The sequence below is a fragment of the Elephantulus edwardii genome, unplaced genomic scaffold (genome assembly GCF_000299155.1).
Source record: "Elephantulus edwardii isolate Elephantulus edwardi_28Jun2011 unplaced genomic scaffold, EleEdw1.0 scaffold00088, whole genome shotgun sequence".
In the NCBI taxonomy this organism is placed as follows: Eukaryota; Metazoa; Chordata; class Mammalia; order Macroscelidea; family Macroscelididae; genus Elephantulus; species Elephantulus edwardii.
This window is the reverse complement of record NW_006399838.1, coordinates 11,379,335-11,406,169: the sequence shown is the minus strand read 5'-3', so window position 1 is coordinate 11,406,169 and position 26,835 is coordinate 11,379,335. Positions and strand designations below refer to the sequence as shown.

At 37.3% G+C, this 26,835-nt stretch overlaps 1 protein-coding gene across 1 annotated transcript in view; it reads right to left on the bottom strand.

The window, feature by feature from the left end:
* Nucleotides 1–26,835, bottom strand: part of WDR49 (WD repeat domain 49) — a 199,406-nt gene that overhangs the window by 15,709 nt on the left and 156,862 nt on the right. The window contains exons 16-17 of the mRNA XM_006890389.1: nucleotides 15,709–15,818; nucleotides 12,859–13,005 (exon numbers count right to left, since the gene is read on the bottom strand). Coding sequence (XP_006890451.1) covers nucleotides 12,859–13,005; nucleotides 15,709–15,818 — 257 coding nt within the window. The remainder of the gene's footprint in view (nucleotides 1–12,858; nucleotides 13,006–15,708; nucleotides 15,819–26,835) is intronic.

Genomic DNA, 26,835 nt, shown 5'->3' with positions numbered 1-26,835 from the left:
GAAGTGCAGCAATGAATGAATGAAAATCCAAAATCTCTGTAAATGTTCATTAAAATTATTTTTAAAGTAAAGCTTAAAAATTAAAAAAAAAAGAAAGGACATTGGAGGAAAACAGCTGGTTCTTTCTTGTTCTGGTGTGATACCAGGATAACTCTCCCTGTGAATAGCTTCCCAATGAGTTCAAAAGTACAACACTTCTTTATCAATATCTAGGTCTCGGCCCAAGGCTGAGAGGGTCCTTGCCTAGGATATTACTTTGATCTAAGGCCTAGGGATAGAGCATGTTCTTTGTTTCTGCCATTCGTGTGTTTACATTTAACCTACTAATTTTCTACAATACTTATAGATCACATTTAAATCAGGAAAAAAATTCAGCCTATTTTTATAATTGTTCATATATTACAGAAACAGACGAACAGAAAGGTTCTTTTCTTTTTGTTTTTTTTTGGTAAAATGTTAAATGCTCTTGGTAGGTATTCCAAAGGAATCTCTTCCTCAACATACGTCTCAAAAACTTACTTTGTTGTCTAACACTAATTCAACTTGTCCTGTATCTACTCTGTCAATCACAGTTCTTTTTTTTAATTCTTGTATTATTTTTTACTTGAAAAGATGGTATAATAATAGGCATAAGCAAATAGTAATTAATTATATAGGATGTAGTATATATGACAGAGGCAATGAGATTGGCACAGGACAGAACAGAGTTTAGAGCTGTTGTACAAAGGGTCGCTATGAGTCGCAAGCAATTCGATGGCACATAACAACAACAATAACAAATATATGCAACACAATGCACATGATTGTAACACAATGCAAATCAATTACTGTATGAAAACCAATAAATTTGTAAACATAAATATAGTTCCTTTCTTTGACGCAATTATCTATGCCTAATTGTCATTTTTGTCGTCATCCCTCAAATACTACATAATACATCCCTCAAATAAATAATACATCCCTCAAATACTCAAATACATCCATCAAATACTATTTTCTGAGGTGCTCTGGTGGCCTACTGGCAAGACACTGCACTGCACTCCCAGAGGCATGTGTTTTGAATCCACCAGATGCTTTGTTAGAGAAGGAGGGGCAATCTCCTCCTGTACTGGTCAGATCAGATTTGATTGTACACATACAAAAAATATTATTTCTTCAGTCTTTTGTAATTACTACAAATCCATAAGAATAAATATAAAACTTTGAGTATATCCCATAAAGAAAGGCTGTTAATTATAGAATAGAGTTCCGGTCTTCTGTTCAGAAGGTCACTATGAGTCATATTCAACCTGACGACACTTAACCACTGCTGAGTGAGACTAGTGTTGCTATATTTTGGAGGAACATCCTTCTACTTTGTACATCACTCTTTGTCAATTTTCTGTATTGAGATAATTGGGATTTACTGTGATGTTGAACCTTGTGCCATTGGGGTGTGAAATGCCCTAATGGTTTCCCATTGTGAACAGTGTTTGGCAGAGTACCCAGTTGTAAAACAGGTTTGAAAGCAGGAGTGGCATCCACTTCCTAAACCACAATGCCTACAGAAACTCTATGAACTTGGAGAAATGACCATAGTTATAGAAAGGCATTAGATGTCTTGTTCATGTAGTCGCTATGAGTCATGCTTAACTCAACAGCAATCATCAACAACAACATATCCCATCTGAATACAAAGCCTATATAAAAAATAGATGTGATGCACTGAATATTAAAAGAAAAGACCAAACTAGTTGTGGAATGGCATCAAGGAAATTAAGTATGAAAAAATAAAATGCCACTAAAAAATACAAAAATAATGACTATATGAACACCAGAAGAGACTCTTAAATGTGCTGTAGATGTTAAGAAGCTGATGTGATTTGAAGACATTATTTCAAAGGGTAACTTGAGAATATGAAACAAAACCATAGCAATAAAATGTGAAAATACCTGGAGTTGGAAAAAAAGGGAAGTATAAGTTCAAAATTTCTCAAAGAGGAAGAATTGAAGAGCAAATTCAAACGTCAAGTTGCAATACAGAAGGAGAAGGATAAAATATTGAATGATGAAGGAAGTATCAAAACAAGATGAAAGGAATATATGAAATCACTGTACTAAAAATAACTGGTGAATGATAAACCATTTCAGAAGTCAGTGTACGGTAAAAGTCTACTATTAATGAAGGAATAAGTCCAAGTTGCAATTGATAGCATTGGCAAAACCCAAAGCCCCAAAATTGAGGAAATATCAGCTGAAAAGATTCCCCATATAGAAGCAGTATTGGATATGCTTTATTTTCTATACTATGAAATTTGTAAGACGGTTCATTTAGAAGATGGCCAACTTACTAGAAGAGACCCATATTTGTGTCCATTCCAAAGAAAGGTGATTGAGCAATTAAAATCTTGCTGAAGATAATATAAAAGGTGGATGAAGAAATGCTTTGTTAAGGAACCATCAGAAATGGAAGCAGGATTCAAAAGATGATACCCAAAAAAGAACAGTATGTTGACATTGAGTCTTGCTTAAAGCAAAGGATACCATAAAGCTATTTACTTATATATAATCAACGATGCAAAAACATTCAACTATGTGAATCATAAGAAATTATGGATAATGCTGAGAAGAATGGAAATTTCAGAACACTTCATTATGCTCATAAGGAACAAGTACATAAACCAAGGAATAATTTAACAGAATATAGGAATAGTGCATGGTCTAAAATCAGGAAACAGGTGCATTAGGATTTCAGTGCTTCACCATACTTATTTAATCAGTATGCTGAACAAATAATCTGTGTATGTAGAGAATGGTTTCAGGATTGGAGGGAGATTTATTGACAGCCTGTAATATGTAGATACCACACCTTGCTTAAATGAAGAGGGATGAACCTGTTTCAAGTGAAAGGGATCTGAAGTACTTAATACAGATTCAGAGTGGATTATAGCTCAGCACTAAAAAGCCCAAAAATCTTCACAACTGAACCCCTACACGCTATCTTGATATACAGAGAAAAGAATAAAATTGTCAGGTTTCTTTTTACTTATATTCACATCACTGAAGCCATAAAAATCCAATCTACTTCTGATAACTATTTAAAAATGCTGAAGAGCAAAGATGTCACTTTGAAGTCTAAGGAGCACCTGACACAGTCCCTTATATTTTTAAATCAACTCGTATGTATGCCTTCAATCTGGATAGCATCTCAATGTCAAGAAAACAAAAATTCTTACCTCTGGACCAACAGGCAACATCATGACGGAGAAAAGATTGAAGTTGCCAACTATTTCGTTTTGGATTCACAATCAATACACTCGATACCAGCAGTCAGGAGATCATGTATTACCTTGGGAAAGTCTCCAATCAGAAACCTTTTTAAATTACTGACGCTCAATGATGTCAACTTGAACACTAAAGTGCACCTGATACAGGCCATGGTCTTTTCATTTGTTATGCATCTGACAAAGAAAAAGGATGGCAGAAGAATACTTGATGCCTTTGGAGAAGAGTGCTGAATATTCAATGTATTGTCAAAGGAACAAACAAATCGGCTGTTGGTGAACAAGTACGGCCAGAGTGCTCCTTGGGGACAAGAATGATAAAGTTTCATCTTGCATACTTCAGACATTATTAAGAAAAGATTATTCCTTGGAGAGGGACATCATGCTTGAGAAAGTGGAGGGTCTGTAAAAGAGAGAAAGATCCTCAACCAGATGGACTGCAGCAACGGACATTGGTGTGTCACAAATTGTGAGGATGGCACAGGATAGGACTGGGCTCAGATCTCTTATTCATGGATTTGCTCTTGGTTGTACTCAATCCGACTTAACCTAACAGCAACAACTATATATGCATGTGAGAGTTGAACAATGAACAATGAAGGCCCAAGAAGAGCTGGTCTTTGAATTCTAGTGTTGTTGAAGGATATTGATTAAACCATGCAGCGCCAAACAGTAAAATCTTGGAAGTAAAGGACTAAGTGTTAGAATCGAAGATAGTAAAACTTTACCCACAGAGTTTGATCATGCTGTTGGGAGGGACTACTTCCTGGTAAAAGATAGAATTCTTGGTAAAGTAGAGGTCCAGTGAAAAAGAAGATCCTTAGCAACGTGAACGGACACAATATCTACAACAAAGTTCTCAAACGCAGCAATGACTGTAAACATGGTACACGCTCAGCTAAGGTTTCATTCTGTTAGACGCAGGGTTGCTGTAAGTCAAAGCCAATTCCATGACATTGAACCACAACAAAAATCTCCCATAAATTCTTTTACTTTTCAAAGAGAGGAGCGAACTGGCCAGTGGGGGAGGGATGGGCGGGGAGGAAAGTGCGGCAATGAATGAATGGAGTTCCAAGATCTCTGTAGATGCTCATTAAAATTGTTGTTGTTGTTGTTTAATGCCGTTGAGTCGCAGACGACTCATAGCGACCCTATGAACGAACAGCCTGAACACTGTTCGTACATAGAGTTTCCAGAGGCAAGCCATTTTGGAAGTGGATGCCATTCCTGCTTCCAGGCTTGATTTAGTCGGGAAGCTCCAGCCAACACTGTCCACCAGGGGTGCCCATTACCGTGATTGGCACATCACTGTCACAGGCTCCAGCGTCACAGCAACCACGAGTTACCTCTGTACAGCAACGCACAGACCAGTGCTGTACCACCTAGAAGAATGTTTGACAGGAAGACAATTTGAACCTGGCGGAGGGCCACAGATGACAATCACCCACCTTCGGCTTGGTAGCACAGCTTCTTTCCACTAGGCCAACGGAGCTCTCTCTTGTTCGTCGTCATTGTTGTTGTTGTTAATGCCGTCGAGTCGTAAATGACTCATAGCGACCCTATGAACGAACAGCCTGAACACTGTTCATACATAGAGTTTCCAGAGGCAAGCCATTTTGGAAGTGGAAGTGGATGCCGCTCATTAAAATTATTTAAAAAAAAAATCAATGTGAATGAGTGAATGTGTAAAATATGATATATATGAATAAAACACAACATATGCAAATTCTATATGTAAACTACATAAAATAAAAATAAATTTTAAAAACAAAAAACAAAAAAAATTAGTTACTTCTTCCTAGTATTACCTTATCTTCAAAATAATAATGTTGTTGTTTTGTTATGTGCCATTGAGTCACTTGTGACTCATAGCGACCCTATGTACAACAGCCTTAAACTCTGCTCTGTCCTGTGCCAATCACACTGTCTCCAAAATAATAATAGTTACTCTTAATTAATATTTACAAATTAGAGATTTCCGATGGCTGAGTGGATAAGCAAGTTACCCTACCAAACCAGAGTTTGTCCTTCTGTGTAATTACAGCCTCTAAAAACCCACTGGAGGGTCAGCTAGACGTCAGTTGAACTCGATGGAAATGAGGTGAGTTATCTATTAGTTATTTTGTTAGAGTTTAACCTTGCGATTCCATGAGGCAGATATCATGACCCCAGTTTTACAGAAAACAGAGATTCAGAAATTTAAGAAAATTATGCATTTATCATCAATGTTTAAAAGTTGTTGTCAATTCTAACTTATAGGTACCCCATATATTTATTTCAACTGTATTTATGACCTGTTATTTTGAATGGTTATAATCATTTAAAAGTATATGTCAGATATTTCTTCCAAAAATTCCTTGGGTGGATGGTTCAAACTACCAAACATTCTGTTAGTAGCCAAGAACCTAAATATTTGCTTCACCGAGAGACTCCTTATAAACAACTAAAAACCAAAGTCAGGACTCAGAAGCAGGTAATGATTGCCAATACCAATTTTTGACTACAATAATCAATATGCTGCCTTCAGCCTAGCACCAGTATCATGTATCTAGTACACAATTTCTATGAAGCTCTCTAAAATATACATTTTGTCATACCACTTTGTTATTTTAAGTGATTAAATAGGAAATATGTTTATAGAAACAATTTGATAAAAGTTAACAGGCCTTTATTTCCCCTATAATAGCTACCAAACTCACTTCCATTAAATTAACTTTGACTCTTATCAAACCTCCATAGAATTTCTGAGGCTATAAAGCGAAGAGGAAAAAAGACTATTTTATCTATTTTTCCTGTTGAGTGACTAGTAGGTAGAACAGTCAACCTTTCAGTTATCAGCTCAATACACAACTTACTTTGCCACCTAATGGCCAGTGTGAAGAGAAAACAACAATGTTTTTACTGTCTGCTCTGAAAATGACAAACGTTTTCATTTCTTTGGGATTTTAACATGTCTTGGTCCTGTTGACAAATTGTCTTAACATAAGCAAAGATAGTCTCCTAGTGGAAAGTAAAATCAGCTGAGCTTTGAATGGCTATATAGGTCAATGTGATAATTAGAAACAAAGGAATTTCCAGTGAGCGATTCCTGTCCTTGGGTAGAAAGCTAAACTTGAATGAAAATGCAAAATTATGTTTCCTATCATATTGCAATACTTAGGATATAACATCTCCCTGTAGGAAAAGTTCTAAAATGTACAGACACTTGAAGTAAGTAGATTAAATAAAGCCACATCAAAGCACTGGCTCTGACCAATTTCCAATTGGACCATCCTTCCCTTGCTACCAAACAAATGGGAACATGAATTGTCTCTGGTAGAAAATAGCATTAATTTTAATATCTTTAGATATCTTAGACACAATTTATCTGTTAAATATTTTTGGAAAAATTCTTGCAAAGTGGAAGTAAAATGCAAACAACAGCAGAGACAAGTTAGATACTAGAAGCTGACACAAGGGTCATTTAGATACTGCTGCAAACCAACATTTTAAAACTAGCATTATCAAACTAAAACTCACTATTATAAGTAAGTTAAACAAGGAACAAAAAAGAAAAGATGGTTAAGTAGGATGAAATAGATAATAGTTAATTTAAACTGATGGACAATGAATAGGGATGATAGAAAGAGAATTGATGCCTTTGAGCTGTGGTGCTGGAGAAGACTGCTAGGAGAACAAACAGGTTTGAACTGGAGAGGGTGAAGCCAGAATGTTCCCTGGAGTCAAGGATTCTGAAGTTTCATCTGACATACTTTGGGCATGTTGCAACGAGGGACTGGTCCTTGGAGAGGGACATCATGTTTGGGAGAGTGGAGGGACGGCGCAGGAGATGAAGACCCTCTATGAGAAGGATCGATTCTGTGAGTGGAGTGGTGGGAATGAGTGTGTTTGAGACGGTGATGTTGGCACGGGATAGAATGGCATTTAGGGCTCTTGTACATAGGGTCACTATGAGTCGCAAATGACTCGATAGCACATAACAACAGCAACATTAGGATCTATATAAGAGAGATTCAAATTATATTCTAAATTTAAAAAAATTAAATCAGAAACTTACTAGTTTTACAGTAGACTGGTAGAAGACAGGATTAGTGAAATAAAGGATTATTCAATATGAAAATCTGCACACTGAAGGAGGAGGAGGGAAACCAACAAACAAAAGACAGTGAAGTAACACTTGCAACAGAATCTAACATTCTGACCTATGTTTAATTGAAATGCATGAAGAGGACATAAAAAATGATTTTTTAAAATTTTATTTTTGTGTACCATTGAGTCAGTCCTGACTAATAGAAACTACATGTGACAGAGAAGAAAAACTCCATGATGTTTCAGTGTTTGTAATTCCTATGAAAGGTGCTCATGTTTTTGAAGAAAGATACATTTAAGTTTTCCTCTGAATCCCAAACATAAATATACAGAAAGACATTTAGATTCATTGCAGTTGTTCAAAAACAGTTAAAAGTAAAAATGTTAGAAGCAACCATAAAAGGATCCTACACTCAAAGGAACATCAGTATAATAGAGGTTTAATTTCAATAGGAATTATGAAAGTAAAGTCATAGTGGAATACTATATCTAAAGGGCAAAACCTGATTTCCATTGGAAATATCCTTCTAAAATAAAAGTGATATATACTTTTTTTTCAGATACATAAGAACTAAAACAATTATTCATAAGCAAATTCACATTGTAAGTAATACTGCAACAAATTCTAATTTCTTAAGGAAAATTATACTAGATAGGATGCTAATTTAAAAAAATTAAATAAAGATCCTAAGAAAGGAGAATTATCTCTAGGATAATTATCAAACTTATAATACAAAAAAATACATAAATTAAGGGGAGTTCTGGTGGCCTAGTGGCAAGAAGCTGCATTGCAATCCCAGAGGCTCATGGTTCAAATCCACCAGATGCTCTGCCGGGGAAGGAGGGACAATTTCCTCCAGTACCAGTCAGATCCGATTTGACAGTACACACACAAAAATAAAAAAATATTAAAAAAATACATAAAGAATTAATAGAGGAGAAGAGATAAAATTAAATGAGTCAGATTACTTACTTAAAGCATTTCAATTGCTTCATATATCTGATAAAATATGAACACCAAACTGTGTTTACAATACAAGAGGTGCTACATGATTTGAACCTTACTTTTCTATTTAGTTTTAATTTTCTTCATGCCCCTTCTGGAACTCAACTCTTTGAAACTATTTGTAGTTCCCTTTGTTAATCGTGTTATTAATACAACCTTTCATTTATGGCCTACATTTTTGGCCAGAAATAAAACTCTCCTATTGTCTTACCTGGATATTACCAATTTTACTTTAAATTATATAAATGACTTTAAATTAATATGTGTAACTGACACAACCTTGTTTGCTGAAACTGAGGAGGACCTGAAGCGCTTGCTGCAGAGGGTCAAGGACTGCAGCCTCCAATATGAATTGAGGCTCAATGTCAAGAAGACAAAGATTCTCACCACTGGGCCAATGGGCAGCATCAGGATGGATGGTGAAGAGATTGAGATTGTTCACAGCTTTAGTTTGCTTGGCTCCACAATCAACACTCTTGGCACCAGCAGCCAGGAAATCAAAAGACATATTGTGATGGGAAAGTCTGCTGTTATGAACCTCTCTAAAGTACTGAAGAGCAACAGTGTCTCTCTGGAGGTTAAGGTGTATCTGATACAGGCCATGGTCTTTTCAATCACTTGTTATGCATCAGAGAGTTGGACAATGACTAGGGAGGATAGAAGGAGAATTGATGCCTTTGAGCTGTGATGCTGGAGAAGAGTATTGAGGGTACCATGGACTGCCAAGAAAACAAACAGATTCGTCCTTGAGAGGGTTAAAACAGACTACTCCTTAAAGGCAAGGATTCTGAGGCTGCGTCTGACATACTTTGGACATGTTGTAAGGAGAGACTGGTCCTTGGAGAGGGACATCATGCTTGGTAGGGTGGAGGGACAGCGCAGGAGGGGAAGGCCCCCTATGAGGTGGATTGATTGAGTGACTGGGGTAATCAGGATGAGTGTGTCGGAGACAATGAGATTGGCACAGGACAGAGTTTAGGGCTGTTGTACATAGGGTCGCTATGAGTCGCAAGCGACTCGACGGCACATAACAACAACAACAATTGTTGTTAGGTGTCGTTGAGTTCAGTATGACCTACTGCAATCGTAGGAATAAGTTTGAAACTTGTCTTGTTCTGAGCGATCGTCACAATTGCTGACATACTCACACCCGTCACTGCTCTCACTGTGTCGGTTCATCTGATTGAGGGTCTTTCTCTCTTTCTCTGCCTCCACTTTTCCAAGCATGATGTCCTTCTCCAGGGAAAAGCCTCTTCTAGTCACATACCCCAAGTTTGTGAGACAAAGCTTTATCATTTTACCTCCAAAGACCGTTGTGGTTGCACCTTCTTCATGACATTTCTGTTTGCTCCTTTGAGAGTCTATGGGACATTCAGTACTCCTCTCCAATACTACAGCTCGAAGACATCAATTCTTCTGTCATCCTTTTCATTGTCCCGTTCTCTGATACATAGCAAGTCATTGAAAAGCCTGAACTGGGCACATCTTATTCCTTAAACTGACATCATTGCTCTTCAATAATTTGGAGAGGTTCCAGACTTTTCCAGTGCAATACATCTCCTGACTGCTGGCATCAAGGGTGTTGACTATGGATCCAAGTAAGATGAAGTTATTGACAATTTCAATTTCTTTTCCCTCCATCTATCATGATGTTGCCTACTGGTCCAGTGGTGAAAATTCTTGTTTCTTGAAGTTAAAATGCAATTCATATTGAAGCCTGTGTTTTCTTATCTTCTGCAGTAAACGCTTCAAGTCCTCTTCACTTTCAGCAAGTCCAGTTGTGTCATCTACACAGCATAGTATATGTATAATTACTCTCTCTGAAAAGAAGAACCTATCACTCTCCATGTGCTCCCACAATACCCAGGTCTTATCTCCAGTCTGTTGTGAAATATTATTTGTTGATGTTTCCCAATTAGAATTCAAGAGCTTTGAAAGCTACGCTCCACATGGTCTTTCTGTGTCTTCGACACCCACCACAGGGCAGCACAGAGAAATTCAACAACTACCTTAGGAAATCTGAGCTCATAATTGAGCAGTTGCTATTAAAGTAGTTAAAGATGTTTTATTATGCAGAGTATATTACTATATCTTTGAAATCTTCACTTTCAAAAGATACCAGTACCTCAAACTCAATACATTGCAAACTCAAATCTTTACAGTTTACCTCCATTTATGTATACCTAATGCAAGTAACATTTCATCATCTGAAGCCACTCAATTGCAATAAACTTGGCATTATCTTAACTTCTACCCCTTATTTCTCTTCTATGCCTTTGCTGACATCATTCTCAACTTTGCTTGTCTTTTTCCCTCCCAAATCTCTTGAAAATCTACTATTTGTTTTAGTCAGAGGTCAAATAGGAGACTTGTTCTATGAACCCTCTCCTAAGTCACAGAATTATCATGGTTCTTAAACAGAGTCTCCTCTATGGAAGCCCATATAATTTAGCCTTCATTGACATGCATCTATCTTTCACATATCGATGAGAACTTTTTAAAGAAGGATATATATTTTCATTACCATATTCATATATTTGTATTAACATTCATTGCCATATGTATATTTTCATTACATATTCATGAAAATATAAGCAAAAGGCAAAAGAAGAAAAGTGTAAGAGAAAAAAATAGGAATTTTTTTTTAAATTGTAGGGGATCTTGTAAATGTAGGTTTCAAAATGAAAAAATCCAAGAGAAAAGTACTATTGAAAATGTATAGTCATTTAGATATTTTAAGTATTTTTATACCACCACTCAGCCTTATATAAGAAGATGCAAAGCAATCCCAAAGGCACGTGGTTTGAATCCACCAGCTGGTCCACAGAAAAGGGACTGATACCCTCCTCCCACACAATTTACTCTCTCTGAAAACCTGCTAGAAGGTCAGCCATGGGTTGGTTCCAACTCAATGGCACATAGCAACCCATCCCTATGCCCCTCTGACACACATTCTGCATAAGGAAATACAATGTGCTGACCCCTCGTGCAACAAAATATAAAAGGCTTCTCACTGGAGCCAGGACTCTCACTGCAGAAGGGAGTGGTTGGCTGACTTAACTGCTCATTTAGCTCTTTCCTCCATTTTTGCTCTTCAGATTTTTTCCCCCTGAGTCCTATTTAATTTCTCTCAAATCTTACTTTGCTCTATGTCTTGGTTTTCTCCTGTGTACATTTGGTATACTTAAATTATCTTTACACTTTTGTCTTGACTCTCTGGATGTTTCCTTACTGTCTACTTGCCTCCCTTAGTTGCCCCTCTCTCTGAAGTCCACAAAATATCAACTCTCCATATTCCTTCTTAAAGCTGAATAATCCTGGCGAAAAACAACAGGATGGTAGCTTGACTCGATGCTCCAACAATTATTTGGAATTCTATAGTCTGTAACTTTACATTTTTTAAAAGGAATAGGCAAAAGCCACAGATGGCCCTCCCCTGAGTAGCCCAGTGAAATATATTTAGAAAATAAAATCTCTAAGGTAATGGAAGCCGGTGATAATTAGACTGTAAATTGTAGAGATGAGGCATGACAGCTGTAACTTGCTTATAAGTGGGATTTTAAAAGAAGAAGAGAAAAAAATGGCCAGCTCTTCTCCCTTTCCACGGAGGGCCAAGAAGAGAAGGCTTAAACCTCTGCAAGAGTGGACTTCAGGAAACACCTCCCTACTGCAAAGGGCTTTTATTTCTCAAAGGTGATGGTGAACCCTCCTCTCGGTAGACTTTAAAAGTTCAGGAGCAAGAGCTCTCAGATTCTCAAGCAGAGTTCTGATCTCTTGAATGTTACAAGTTGAAAACTCACGCTTTAATTATTTTAAATGTGTTTCCCTGCAGTGACCATCTGCTTTCTGCTTGCTTCACTGAGAATTAGGTTGTGCTGCCTGGAGCTCCCAGAGCACCCTCGTTGCAGGTTGGATTTTTTTTTTCTTGTCCAGAAATTACTCTCAAAGACAGAAGTCTGGAAGAGTCTTGAAAAAACAAATCAGCTCTTTTTGCAATCATCTTTCCACATCTTCAAAATCATTCACTTTTATTATCTAAGTTAAGCTTTCTTATCGTCATATTATCCAAGCAGTGCAGCTGGAAGCCTCCAGGACAATGTACTTTAAGTAGCCTCTATTTATAGTGTTCCACATGCAAAGAACAAAATCAAATTGTCAGAGATTCAGTTCTAAAGCAGTCCTATGAGATCTTCTTCTTTAGTTCTCAGTTTCAAAAATAAAGCCTTGAATTGGTGGAGGACTTCTCATTCAGGACCAACTTAAGGTTGATAATGTTCTTGGCCTTCTGACTTAAACTCTACAAAATAAAAATATTCTTTTCATTTATTCCAATCTGACAGACCAGCCACAACTATAAATCTTGACAGTAATACACACTTCATTTCCCTGCGACCTACAAAGCAAACATGTGTTTCTTTCATGTTAATTCTACTTGATTTCTTAAATTGATTGACTTTCACGGCAAAAGATAAGGAAGATACCTGACCACTGAAGTCTTACTTTCAGAAAGTGATGGAAGGTGTGGAATCTGGGGACGTTTCTCTTCTGGTTCCTCCCGAAAGTATTTCTCCGGGTCTCGAAGAAAAGCAGGCTCACTCACTTCAGGCAGCTCTTCAAGGGCTCCGATGCTTAATGACCTAAATGCACCTTCACCAGCAGGATGTAAGGCAGGACAGGAGAAAAGTGCAGTATCATTAATTCCACAGGAGAAAGTAGCACATTTCTAAGCGAAGTTAACTTTTGAAAAAATGTAACCTTCCTGTTACTCAGCTGATACAGCTGCAACGATCAGCAAACCCTGTAAACACAGCTGTTCAAGATAAACCCACGATCTTTTTTATTCAAAATAACTAAAAGGAATTCAGAGCTTCCCATCTATTTTTTTATTTTGTATTCTTTTGCCATTTTCACTTGAACATGAGTTGGAAAAGCTTCAGTTTCTCTTTTATCAGCAGGAAAAATGAATCCTTTGTGAAATGGAATCTGCTTTTTTCAATGTTTAACAAACCACCTAAAATTTTGAATTTGCAGGTACCTGGAAGTGTTCCCTTCAATGCAAACCAGAGATATTATCATTGTATTTATAATGCACATAACGAGACAATGGGAAGCTATTTTAATCATGTCCTTAAAAGCAAAGTCTAAGATAAAATAATTTTTACAAGTTTTCTTTGGTAAAATTTTTTTTACAAGTTTTCTTTGTGTACATGTGGTAAATGGATACATGGACTAGAAAGCTACCAATGCTTGATTCGAGATGATTTTATGTTTGACTGTTAGTTCCGGGAGAGTAGGTGTGGTATTCTATTGGTCCTGGCAGCCTCAATTTCTAGGAAAAGGAAACTAATCGATAGTCAGCACCTGTTACGGAACAATATGTTAGTGGTTCTCAAACTTTAGCAGATTTCAGAATAACTTCTAGTGCTTGATAAAACTCAGATTGCCATGTACCAGCTACTCATTGGTCTGGACATCATAGGGTTGGATAGAGTCCCATCATCTGCATGGATAATACATTCCAGGTGATAAGAGCAAAGAGACCACACCTTGAAAACAAAGGTGTATGTTGTCTAAGCGTAAATATTCACAGTCTGTAAGGTAAACCCATTTGACAGTAAAGAAATGAGGGCTCAGAATGCTTTCGTTAATTGCCTTGGTTTGCTGAACTCATAAATGGCAGAGTGAAGGTTTAAACAAAGGCTGTCCTCAGAAGAAAGCAAGGGTAGCTATAACAAAAACACAAGAATACTGATACAATACAATCCAAAAGCACCATTTAAAGTACTTTAAAGGAACACTGGTGGGAGAGTGCACAACACAAGGGGACTGCTAACCAAAAGGTTGGTAGTTTGAACCTACCAGCTACTTCATGCAATAAAAACTACTCTATGCTTCAAGTGTCACAGCCTCTGAAACCTGATGGAATATCATCAAGAGTTAGAATCCACTTAGATCAGCAGTGGATTCAGTTTGTGGTTCGAAGTACCTCGTATAAACCTGACCAAAATCTATAAAACAGGTTAGATTAGAAAGGGTGGTCCTGGGAGCTCTGGTGGCAAGAAGTTGCACTGCAATCCCAGAGGTGTGCAGTTCGAATCCACCAGATGCTCTGCTGGAGAAGGAGGGGCAGTCTCCTCCTGTACCAACCAGTCAGATCTGATTTGATGGTACACACACAAAAAATAATAAAATTCAAGAAAAAAAGAGAAAAAAATGTCGGTGCTATGTCACCAGTTATTGACTTTTGAAGTAAAATTTTATCAGAAATTCTAAAATCAACATATCTGCCATGTAGTTCTGCTTCTCCAGGGATCAAAGTTGAAAACTATTTACAGTAAGTAAAATATTCTCATTATACAATAGAGATTCAAGAATGATCCCTATAGGTTTTTAAATATTGTTCTTCCATATGCTAACAGCCCCTTTTTCCCAATTATTATTTTCATCATTCTTTTCTGGTCAGATAAAAACTAGACAGTGTGCTGCATGGGTATGGACTTTTTGAAAGAAAAAAAACATATCATTTTGTTTCTACTTCTTATCTTAAATACTTAAGAGAAAGAATGAACATACTACTGCTAATAGTTTGAAGCTATGCTATTGAGTCAGTTCTGACTCACGTCGATTTTACAGAAGAAAGTCCAACCGCCCCTAGATCTCACAAGGCTGGAGTCTGTAACAGCAAACGGCCAAATGTTTCAGCCACATAGTTCTCCTGGGGAGTTAATGGTGAGTTGAACTGCCAACTCTTTGGTGAGAAGCTTAACTGTTATAATACCAAGGCTCCTTTTAGGGACTATTCCACCCACCGCTACCTAGTCAGTTCAAGCAGCAACCTGCCAGTGAATTTCCAAGTCTGTAAATTCTTGAGGAGAAAAGACACTGCCCAGCTTTTTTCTTCAGATCGGCTGGTGGATTTTAAATGCCGCTGTTTCCATTAGCAGCTCCATATAGGAAACAAAGTTAAAGAAAGATGGGCGATCTCCTCCCATGTGATTTACAGCCTCTGAAAACCCTCTGGAAAGTCAGCTATGGGTAGATTCTGACAATAATCAGTAAGAATGACATGTGAAGCAATACAACACCAGGGCTACTTAAGGACTATTTCCCTGCTTTTTTCGTTTAGATTTTGCACTTCTATGCTGGCAGCATTCGCGACTCATACAATATGCAGCTTTGAACTAGTTACTTTGTGTCTCTGGACCTTCCTCTCCTTCACTGTCAAAGGGAGTTCACATGACCTTCAGGTTTAAAGGATAGGGTCATTACTGGCACGGTAGAATAACTACTTGTCTTAATTACATTTATATAATTATCACATTATAAAATGTAGGAATAAATATTACTTACTGGTTGCTTTTATAAAAACTTCATAATTGTAAAGTTTATGTCTTCTTCTCTTGTGGATATTTCTTTCTTTATATTTAACACCTAAATTTATGTCTTCTGATGTTTTGAACCTGGAAGAAAATAACTTATGATGGGATAAAATATTAACAGCAAAGGATGAACATATACTAACTGGCTATAAGCGCACACTCTATGATGACAAGAAGCATTTCCATTACTATGAACCTAAATAATGACCTTTTTAAAATGCTGATCAAGCCATATTTTTAAAATAAAATGCTGGCTAGTCAGATTATACAAGTGTTCAGGTCTTTTGTTCATTGGGTCGCTGTGATTCATCTACGACGCGACAGCACTTAACAACAGTAATAGCAACAACATAGAGAAAGCTCAATTGGCCTCGTGGACAGAAAGCGAAGCTCTTAAGCCAAAGGTGGGTGATTTCAATCCGCGGCCCTCAGGCCTGGTTTTTTAATTGTTTTTGGTCAAACATTCTTCTAAGTGGTATAGCACTGGTTGGTCTCTTTGCCATACAGAGGTAACTTGTGGTTACTGTGAGGCTGAACACTGTGACACTGATGTGTCAAATGTGATAATGGTCACCCATGGTGGACAATGATTGGTGGAGCTCTCCGATTAAAACAAGCTTGGAAGCAGGAGTGGCATTCACTTCTGAAATAGCCTGCCTCCGGAAACTATGAACCTGGAGAAAGGATGAAAGTTATACAAGTGTTCGGGTCTTTTGTTCAGAGGGGTCACTATGAGTCCTCTACAACTTGACGGCATTTAATAACCACTAATAAATAACAGTCCAAAACATACACTCCTAACTTCTTATCATCCATACTGTTTTAGCTGAATCTAAAACAGCAATTAAAAAAAACCCTTAACATCCAAAGTAAGTAAAATTATGAATCTCTCTTATTTGTTCATTTTTATGTTTAAGCTTTTTAATATTTTTGAATAGTTTCATATTTACAGAAATATTGTAGAGGTAATAACGAAAGCTTCTATATACTATTTACATGATTTTTTTGTCATAGCCAACAGGTAAGCAGGAGACTATTATTTAGTACAGCTAAAAATTATATTGGTGCAACATTGGCATTTTTCTGCTAATGAAACTCTTCCATTATTTTTTCTTTTGCTAGTTATTTCCTAATATCCTTTTTCTGTATCATAATTTCATCTAGAATACCCTGTTGCTTTCCATTTTCAAGTCTTCTTAACCTTTCCTGATATGAAAAAGTTTCTTAAGTTTTTCCTTGTTTGTAAAGGTTTAAACTTTGACTGTTTTTAAAGAATAAGATATTCTGTGAAATGTCTCACAAAGATTTGATACTTGTTCCAATAGTTTGACTAGAGTTGCTGGGAGGGAGTCATCAAAGATGAACTGTCATTTTTCTTTCATCATGTCAAGGGTCTCTCTCTCTCTCTCTCATTGCCACCAAATTGAATCCAACTCATAGCTGACCCTCCTTTGGGTTTCTGAGTCTGTAAATCATATGAGAGGAGATTGCTCATCCTAAGAGAGGTCATTACAGATTTTTTTTGTTTAAGGAAACTTTTACCATCCAAAAAACTTAAGCTATCTCTGCTGTTTGCCCTCAAATCAAGCTAGAATGGCCTCCTCCGAAATGCATCTCCTTCGTGTAACTCAAAACAAACAAATTCAACTCTTTGGGCTCAAGTGTGGAGAGTTACCTCATAACCAACCCTCCAGAGTGTTTTCTGAGGCTGTCTTGCAGAGCTTCTGATCATTTCAAACTGCCAGAGAGTCACCATCTCTGGGTAAGCAGTTCAATTCCCTATGGATTATGGTATCAGAACTCAGAGAAAACCCTCAAACTCACTGCTGTCAAGTCAGAACTGACTCATAGCTAATTCTTTATATAAGAGCCTATTCTTTAGTCTCTCAGGCTGTGAAGGCTAAAATCATGTGTTCCTTAGAAGACCTTTTAGGATAATAGGGGAATCTGTAACCATAAAAACCATTAAATACTGGTAGTGGATGCACAGAATGTGGAATGTGTAGTACGGTTAGGCCTTACAGCTTTTGGTAAAAAAAAAAAAAAATCTTTGTTGTTTTGTTATATGTCATTGAGTTGCCTGCAACCCATAGCAACCCTATGAACAAAAGCTCTGAATCCTGCCCTACCCTGAGCCAGTCTTACTAACTCCAACACACGTAATGCCATTTCCCCAGTTATCATGTCTATTTTTTCTATTTTATCTGGGCTCTTCCTCTCTAGTGCTGTCCTTCCACCTTCCAAGAATGATATTTTCCTCCAAGAACTGGTCCCGCCTGGCCACGTGCACAAAGTATGTGAGATGGAGTTTCAAAATCCTCTCTTCTAAGGAGAAATGTGGTTTCACCCTCTTGAAGACAGATCTATTTGTTCTCTTGCTGGTATATGGAATATTCTTCTCCAGCAGCACAACTCAAAGGCACTGGTCGCTTTTCCTATTCTTAGTCATTGCCCAGCTCTGTGATGCACAGCATCAGAAGACCATGTCTTTGATCAGGCATACCTTTGTCTCTAGACTGATATCATTGCTCTCTTTATCTAACACTCTGGAGAAGTCCTTGACAGCAGACTTCCCAATACAATTTATCCTTTGATTTCCTGACTGTGGAGCCTGAAATCTATATTTCTTAAAAAAGCATTATTGGTACAAAATTAAGGGCAAAGGAATGATAGAGGCCAAAAGTAGAGAAGTTGTGTATCTGCTTAATACCAGATCCTTCCTTATTTTTCCTATAAGACCTTGACCTCTACCTCACTGGGCCTTTTTTGAGGAGATATTTTCTCTCTTTTAGGTCATTTGCTTTCTGACTCTTCTCATGAAATGTTATATAAATTAAGTATCTTTGATATACAATGAAGATCCCCACCCCTCATCTTCACTGTAGAGCTTTAGCCATGTAGTAAAAGAAGCAAACAGAAGATGAGAGAAACGAGGCTGGATTGATAATATTCTAAGAGAAAGGCCAATTGATAGCAGAGTGGTAAGAAACTGCACTGCAATCCCAAAAGGCTCAGGGTTTCAATCCACCAGCCACTCTGCGGGAGAAGGATGGACAATCTCCTCTTGTGCAAATTACGTCTGAAAACCTCCTGGAGGGTTAGCTGTCAGTTGGTTCTTATTAAACAGTACACAACAACAACAGTAATATTTATACAACTAGATTATGGTATTACTTTATATTCAAAGAACAATTGCTTCCTTTTCTCGATATCTCTTATTTGGGAGAGTGAAGAAATGAAAATGTAGAGGTAATGAGAAAGGCAGAGAAGAAGAAATATTTTTTTAAAAAGTAACCCATTGTCACTGAGTTGATTTTGACTCATAGCTACGCAATAAGGACAGGACAGAACAGAATAGAATTGCCTCCTATTACTTAGGGTAATAGAAAACAACAATAACTTAGGGTAATAGTGAGAATTAAATAATTTTATATAGACAAAGTCTTTGAATTCTGCTTAAAATATCCTAAGAGCCCAATATCTATTAATATTTTTTAAATAGTAATTTCAGACTACTTAATTATAATCAAATAGAACCTATGCATAGAAGAACCCATCATTAAAAATAAAAAGGAAGGTGAATGCTTTCAAGCACGAGGCAGATAAGAGTCTGAAACTTTCTAAGAGAAAGGCTCCTACATTTGGGAATCCCTAACACCACAGGCCTGTATCAGGCCTTTCTATAACATGATGGTGTTTCTCTGGAGACTAAGTTGCATCTGATACAGGCCATGGTCTTTGCAATCACTTGTTATGCATCAGAGAGTTGGAGAATGACCAAGGAGGATAGAAGGATAATTGATGCCTTTGATCTGTGGTGCTGGAGAAGAGTATTGAGGGTACCATGGACTGCTAGGAAAACAAACAGATTCATCCTGGAAAGGGTCAAACTGGGTGGCTCCTTGGAGGCAAGGATTCTGCGGCTCCGTCTGACATATTTTGGACATGTTGTAAGGAGAGACAGGTCTTTAGAGAGGGACATCATGCTTGGTAGGGTAGAGGGACAGAGCAGGAGGGGAAGACCCTCCATGAGGTGGATTAATTCAGTGACTGGGATAATTGGGATGGGAGTGTCATAGACAGTGCGATTGGCACAGGACAGAGTGGAGTTCAGGGCTGTTGTACACAGGGTCGCTATGAGTCGCAAGCGACTCGACGGCACATAACAACACCACCTCCACCACAGGGCCATCCCAAGGACCCAGGAGGACAGTAGAGTTTGGACAGGGAGCTCCAAGCAGTGACTCTCTTGCAAAGCTCGCTTGCTGAGGTGCTAGATAGCAAACTGCCTTTAAAAGCCCCCTGGGCAGAAACTGCTTAAGTGGAGCACTTGATCTCAACCACTGCTTCTCTGCAGACAAACAGGAAAAATAGAACTTGAGAGAAGGCACAACAACTAGATGAAATTCCTGTAGGGGTCTACTGCCTACCAGAGAGAACCTGAAAGACTTCAGGAAGGACAAACTTTCCCAAAAAGGACTTCCAGTAGAGTGAGTGGCTCACCCCATACACTGAATATTTTAAGCTGGCAACTAATCAATAACATCATAAAGATAAGAACTATCAACAACTAATGTATATACAATAGAAACAGCCTAACACTTATCAAGAGGAACCACATAATGTCAAGAAAGCAGCAGATGGCTTCAAACATTGTGATAGAACAACTTAAACCTTCTCTCAAAAAAAGCAGAACATATTACAGAACCCATAAAAACCTCAGAGTCAGGGAAGCAGAAGATATGCATTGATATGGAGATATAGGAACAGCTACAGAAGAGGGTATGAATGGGGGAAGAAACAACGGAAGCCAGAAATAAAGTGGATATGTAGAGGCAGAGAACTAGAAGAAATGTACTGACGTGAAGTTATTTCAAAATCTACAGAAGAAAGTGCAAATGGTGAAATAATGTAAGCTATTAAGAAAGTGAATACTCAGAGAGGGAGACGCTGAAGGCAGAGGGATGTGGATGTGCAGGGAGAAGAGGGGACTAATCATTGAGTTGTACAATTTGATGGGTGGGGAGTGAGGGAAATGGAAAGAATTTGTTCAAATTTGTATTAGAATTTTGTAAATAAACTAGTGGGATAATAAGAAGAGAAAAAAGTACATACTCCAGAGAGAGGGAGCCCAAAGCAATATATCAATGCAGATGAACTTGAACAACTATGGAAGAAAATGCAAAAGATGGAATAAAGAATTGAAACTACAGATACAAAGAAGAACCTTAATAAAATCAGAAGACAGAGAGGGTACAGTACAACACAATACTGGAAATAATAAAAATGCATGCAAATGCAATCCAGAATATTAAGACCAATAAGGTAGATGTGTCCAACATTCTAGAGAGACAAAAAAGTCAAACAGAAGAGAGTGAGTGGCCTAGAAGTGAAGAACTTCAGTGGAAACATATAATCCCAAAACCTCTGGGATGCAGCTAAGGTAGTCATCAGAGGACAATTCATAACAATAGGTACACACATAAAAAATGAAGAAAGAAGCAAAATTAAGGATCTAACTCAACACCTCTATAAAATACAAAAAGAACAACAATCTAATCCCACAGCCTGTAGAATGAACTTAATTATAAGGACAAAAGCTAAAATCAATGAGATAGAAAAACATTGAAACCACAAACAAAACCAGGAGCTCACTTTTCAAAATAGTCAATGAAATTGACAAACCACTGCCAAATTTAACAAAAGGAACAAAAAGACACAGATAACTTAATTAAGAAATGAGAGAGGTGCCATCACAACACAACCAGAAGAAATTAAATTGGTAAGATCAGAATATCATGAAAAGCTATACAGAAATACATTAAAAAATCAAGAGGAAATGAACAAATTCCTTGAAACTCATACCCTACCCAGACTGATATGGACAGATGTAGAAAATTTGAACAGAAACATCACAAAAGAAGAAATTGATCAGCTTATAAAAAGACTTTCCTCCCCTCAAAAACAGTCCTGAACCAGATGTCTTTATGGCTTAATTCTACCCCACATTCAGAGAAGATCTACCAACAATTTTATTTAAATTATTTCAAAATATAGAAAAAGAATGAACACTCCCGGCATTATTCTACGAAACAAATGTAACCCTCACACCAAAACCAGGCCAAGATATTACTAAAAAAACCCCAACAACTATAGACCAGTATCTCTCATGAATAGATGCAAAGCTCCTTAACAAAATCCTGGCCAATAGAATAGAACAGCATTTCAAAATAATAATTCATCATGGTGAGATTCATAACAGATATGTAAGCATGGTTCAACATAAGACAATAAACATAATTATTCATGTTAACAAAGCAAATAATAAGAACCACATGATCCTATAAATTGGTGCAGAAAAGTCATTTGGTGAAATCCAACACCCCTTCCTGAATAAAACAATCAGCAAACAGGAATAGAAGGAAATTTCCTCAACACAATAAAAAGTAGGTATGCAAAATCAAGACTCAATATTATTCTCAACACAGAAAGACTAAAGGTATTTTTCTTATGAACAGGGGCCAGATAAGGATGCCTATTTTCACCATTCCTATTTAACATTGTGCTGAAAGTACTTGCTAGGACAATATAACAATAGAAGCAAATAAGAGGCATCCAGATGGGCAGAGGTATTTAAACTGTCCCTATATCGAGTCCTACTGGTAGGAATCTGCACGGTGATCCCAAAGGAACACAGTTCAAATCCTACCGCCAATCCATGGAAGCCCAAATGTCATCCACAGTAGTGCAGATTGAGAAACTGTGGTACATTCTCCTGATGGAATACTCTGCAGCTTTCAGGGGGACCTATTTTAAAAAATACTACGTAACTTTGGAGAGATTGGAAAGCATTTAAGCTGAGTAAACTAACTCAGTCACTTAAGGATAAGACCATTACTATAGAAGTAGAAAGATAACTAGTGAAATGTGTAGGGTGGTCCTTGGGGTAAAGAGTTGAAGCAGAGAGGTGAGCATTGGTAAGGGGGGAAATCATAAGGTCACACAATTTGGTTGGTGAGGAAAGGGGTAAAGGAAATAAGAAAAGTTCTAATGGGAACTTGGGAAGATCAGGTAATGGTGAGAATAGTTCAATGGTTAATTTTATAAAGCACAATGTATGGGAATGAGATTGTATGAAACACCATGTGAATGAAGGAAAATGTGAAGCATAATGTATATACAATTTTTATACAAACTAATATGAAATAAGAACTAAAAAAAAAGTACTCAAATACAGCCTCGTTTAAAATAAGGAAGCTGTGTCAAGATTGTGTCTTTTCAACATTCCTATTCAATATTTATGATGAACAAATAAGCCAAGTCGCTGGATTGTATGAATAATTCTACAACAGAATGTGAGGGATCAAATTAACCTGTAATGTTCAGATGACTCAACTTTGTTGAAATCAATGAAGAGATGAGGCATTTACTGAACATAAAGTAAACAACCTCACACCTGGACTAAGAAGCCACATCATGATAAATCGAGGAAGCATTTTCTTTTACTTGAATACACAATCAATAACTGTGGAAGTGGCAATGAAGAAACTAGACATATGGCAGTGGGAAATATGTGCCAAGGATCTCTTTGAAGTTTTACAGAACAAGTGTGTCACCTGCAGCACATATTGTGACCAACTCAAGTCATGGTATTTTCATGAGGCAGAGTGATGTTACCTCATATGCATATGAATGTTGGAATGCAAATAAGGAAGGTTAAAGTAAAGTTAGTATCTTTGAAGCGTGGTCTTGGCAAAGAATAGACTATGGACTGGCAAAAGAAGAGACAAATAAACATGTCTTGGAATACATGCAGCCACAGCGTTCTTCAGAAGCCAGGATGGTGAGAATTCATAAATATTGTGGGCATGTTATCTGGATGGGCCAATCACTGGAGAAATATATCGTGCTTGATAAAGCTGAGGGTCATTGAGAAAAACGAAGACCTTCAATGAAATGGACTGACGCAGTAACTTCAACAGTTACAACAACCATAACAGCAGAGGTTTTGAGGATAGCACAGGACTGGGCAGTACTTCAAGTCACTATGTCAGTCAATTCCATTGAGGATGCCTGTTACATGTGACAGACGTATCAGACAAGCTGATACTTAGAATACATTTTTAACCGTTTTCTTTCAATAATTATTAACTTACAATTTTATGTACCATCTAATTCTTATGTCATTTTAAATTATTTTAATCCAGGTATTTCACTTAGATAAAAACAGAATTTAAAACATAGAAGCTACTTTTATCATGTAATGTTTTGTTGGTTAAAAAATGTTTTTGTAAGAGAATTATCTGAATTTAAGGCCTCCATATATCAACAATTTTGAGAATACAAGCAAAGTATATAAAAAAATAGAAAAATAAAGAGAGAGATTTGGAGAAAAGTAAGAACGAGTTTAAATTGATCACATTTTAGCTCTCATGCTACAAAAAGTAGAAGTTTAGTGGACAGACACAGTGGGTACAATAACAGTCTCAAACATAGCAATGGTTGTGAAGATGATTACAGGACTAGTCAGTATTTCAGTTCTGTTTTGCAAGAGGTAGCCATGAGTTACGGTTAACTATCTGACCACAACAGTAAGTTCAATAAATAGCTAATCAAACATACACAAAGAAAGAAGAAAAACCTAGCTTATAATAAATAATTAGAAATTAAGATGTTTTCTAAAATATTAATAAATAGAAATATGTATTTTCTAAAGATGTAGTGATAAAAGCAGTCATATTATACTTGTGTTTCTCTAGAGAAATTGATTATTACTTCATCCAAAAAAAGCAGCTAGGTGTATGTAATGGTAGTTTGGGTTGGATGAAGTATTTTATCACATGCAAGTCTTTCCATTCCCAACATTCTTTGATTGTATATGATTAATCATATTCATTTAATTGAAAAGATTCTTGTAACGGAAAGTAAATTGCCACTTGACATTTCAGCAAGTCAAGAATAGAAAAGAACCTATATGTAATATCAAGTATCAGTCTAATGAATATAACAAGATGTTTAAAAGGGATAAATATACTGTCTCTGTGTTATAAATCCAAGAAGTTCAAAACAAATGAATTCATTTAAACGTGAAATATATTTCTAAATTCCAAAGTGAGATGTGAGGCTTCCTGTGCACGCCCACTTGGTCAAGACAGTGGCTCTACTGGTCCTTCACTTTTGGTCCTTTTAGAGTATAAACTAAAGGCATAGATACCAGAGACCATTATGGAACTTGTAAATGCACATAAACCAATTAAAAAACTTGTTGAAAGACACTAAGGGCCAATATCTCATTGTTGTTGTTGTTGTTGTTGTTGTTATGTGCCATCGAGTCGTTTGCGACTCATACCAACCCTATGTACAAGAGCTCTAAATTGCTGTTCTATCCTGAGCCAACCTAGCCATCCCAAATGCACTTATTCCCACCACTCCAGTCACAGAATCGATCCATCTCATTGAAGGTCTTCCTCTCCTTCACTGCCCCTCCACTCTGCCAATCATGATATCCCTGTCCAAGGACTAGTCCCTCCTTGCAACATGCCCAAAGTATGTCAGACAAAGCTTCAGAATCTTTGACTCCAAGGAGCATTCCGGCTTCATCTTCTCCAGGACAAACCTGTTTGCTCTTCTAGCAGTCCATGGTATATTCAACACTCTTCTCCAGCATCACAGTCAAAGGCATCAATTCTCTTTCTATCATCCCTATTCGTTGTTCAACTCTCTGATGCATAGCACGTAATTGCAAAGACTATAGCCCAGATCAGGTGCACCTTTGTCTCCAGTCTGACATCGTTGCTCTTCAGTACTCTTGGGAGGCCCCTCACAGCCAACTTTCCCAATGCAATTTGTCACTATACTTGCTGAATTCCATAGTTAAAAAACTGAGGCTAAATTACCCAACTGGGCAGGGAGAGAGATGGCCACAGTAGAGCAATTGATATGGCAAGATAGCCCAGGAGTTGTCCAAGAGCTTCTTGCCAGTATGCTAAGACTGTAGTATAGAGACACTATGGTATGTTTTACCCCTGTGGTAGGCCTGGACCATAGACAATTAGCCAAAAAGTACATTGATCAAAATATACAATGTGGAATCCCTGTAGGGAACCCTCAACTGTCCTTTCAAAATAAGAGTGAGAGGTTCAATGTCACTCCTCCCTCCCTCTATCCTCATGAACTGAAAACAGTGATTAAGGAGATGAAGGGATGGAGAGAAGGAGAAATGCTGAATTAGAGAAAAGTTTGGGGTTGTTTGTTTGTGGTTTTTAACATACCAACTCTCCTTTGAACTTTGCATAGACGTAGTCATCTAAGAGTTTCTAGAAATTTGGAAGGATTAAACTTTTACCCAAAGGCAAGGGACGTCAGTCTCATTGGCTAGGTTTGAAAGTTCCCTGAGGGCAAGCCAATAAGGTTAGCTCTCTGGCAGCTCTGTGGGAAAGCATTCAACTACTGAAGAATAGGGCCATGCTTCAAATCGCTAGGCACTTTAAGGAAATTTGAGGTCGTTTACTTCCATAAAAATCTACAACCTTAAAAACCCTACAGGGAAATTCTACTCTAGCCCTTTGGGGTACAAAGAATGGGACTCTATTCCCTATCAATGGGTTGGTTTGTTGTCTATGGAATTCCTTCTTTTTAATAAAGAACATTAACCAAAAACAAGCCCACTGCTATCAAGTTTATCCTGGCTCATGGAGGCCCTCTATCAAGCTTCCAAAGCTGTATATCTTAACAGGAGATTGATTCTTAGTTCTCCTACAAAGAGGCTAGTGAATCCAAATTGTCTTTCACTTAACAGCCCAACACTTAACCTATTATTTCACCAGTAGCCTTGAATTTAAGTATAGTGAGAATTTTATAGAAATATTTTCCTTTTCTGAGTCAATCTTATTTCTTTCATTAGTTGGAATCAACAGGAAGTCAAAAATAGGAAGATATGTTTACTGTCTTTTAAATCAATAAGAACTCATTACTGTGGCATGAGAGTCGATTCACAGTCTACCTTCCAGTGGGCTTTGAAAGGCTGCAAATTGAAAGAGCAGTTACTGCCCATCTTTCACCTGTGTGCTGGAGAAGAGTACTGAATACACCATGGACT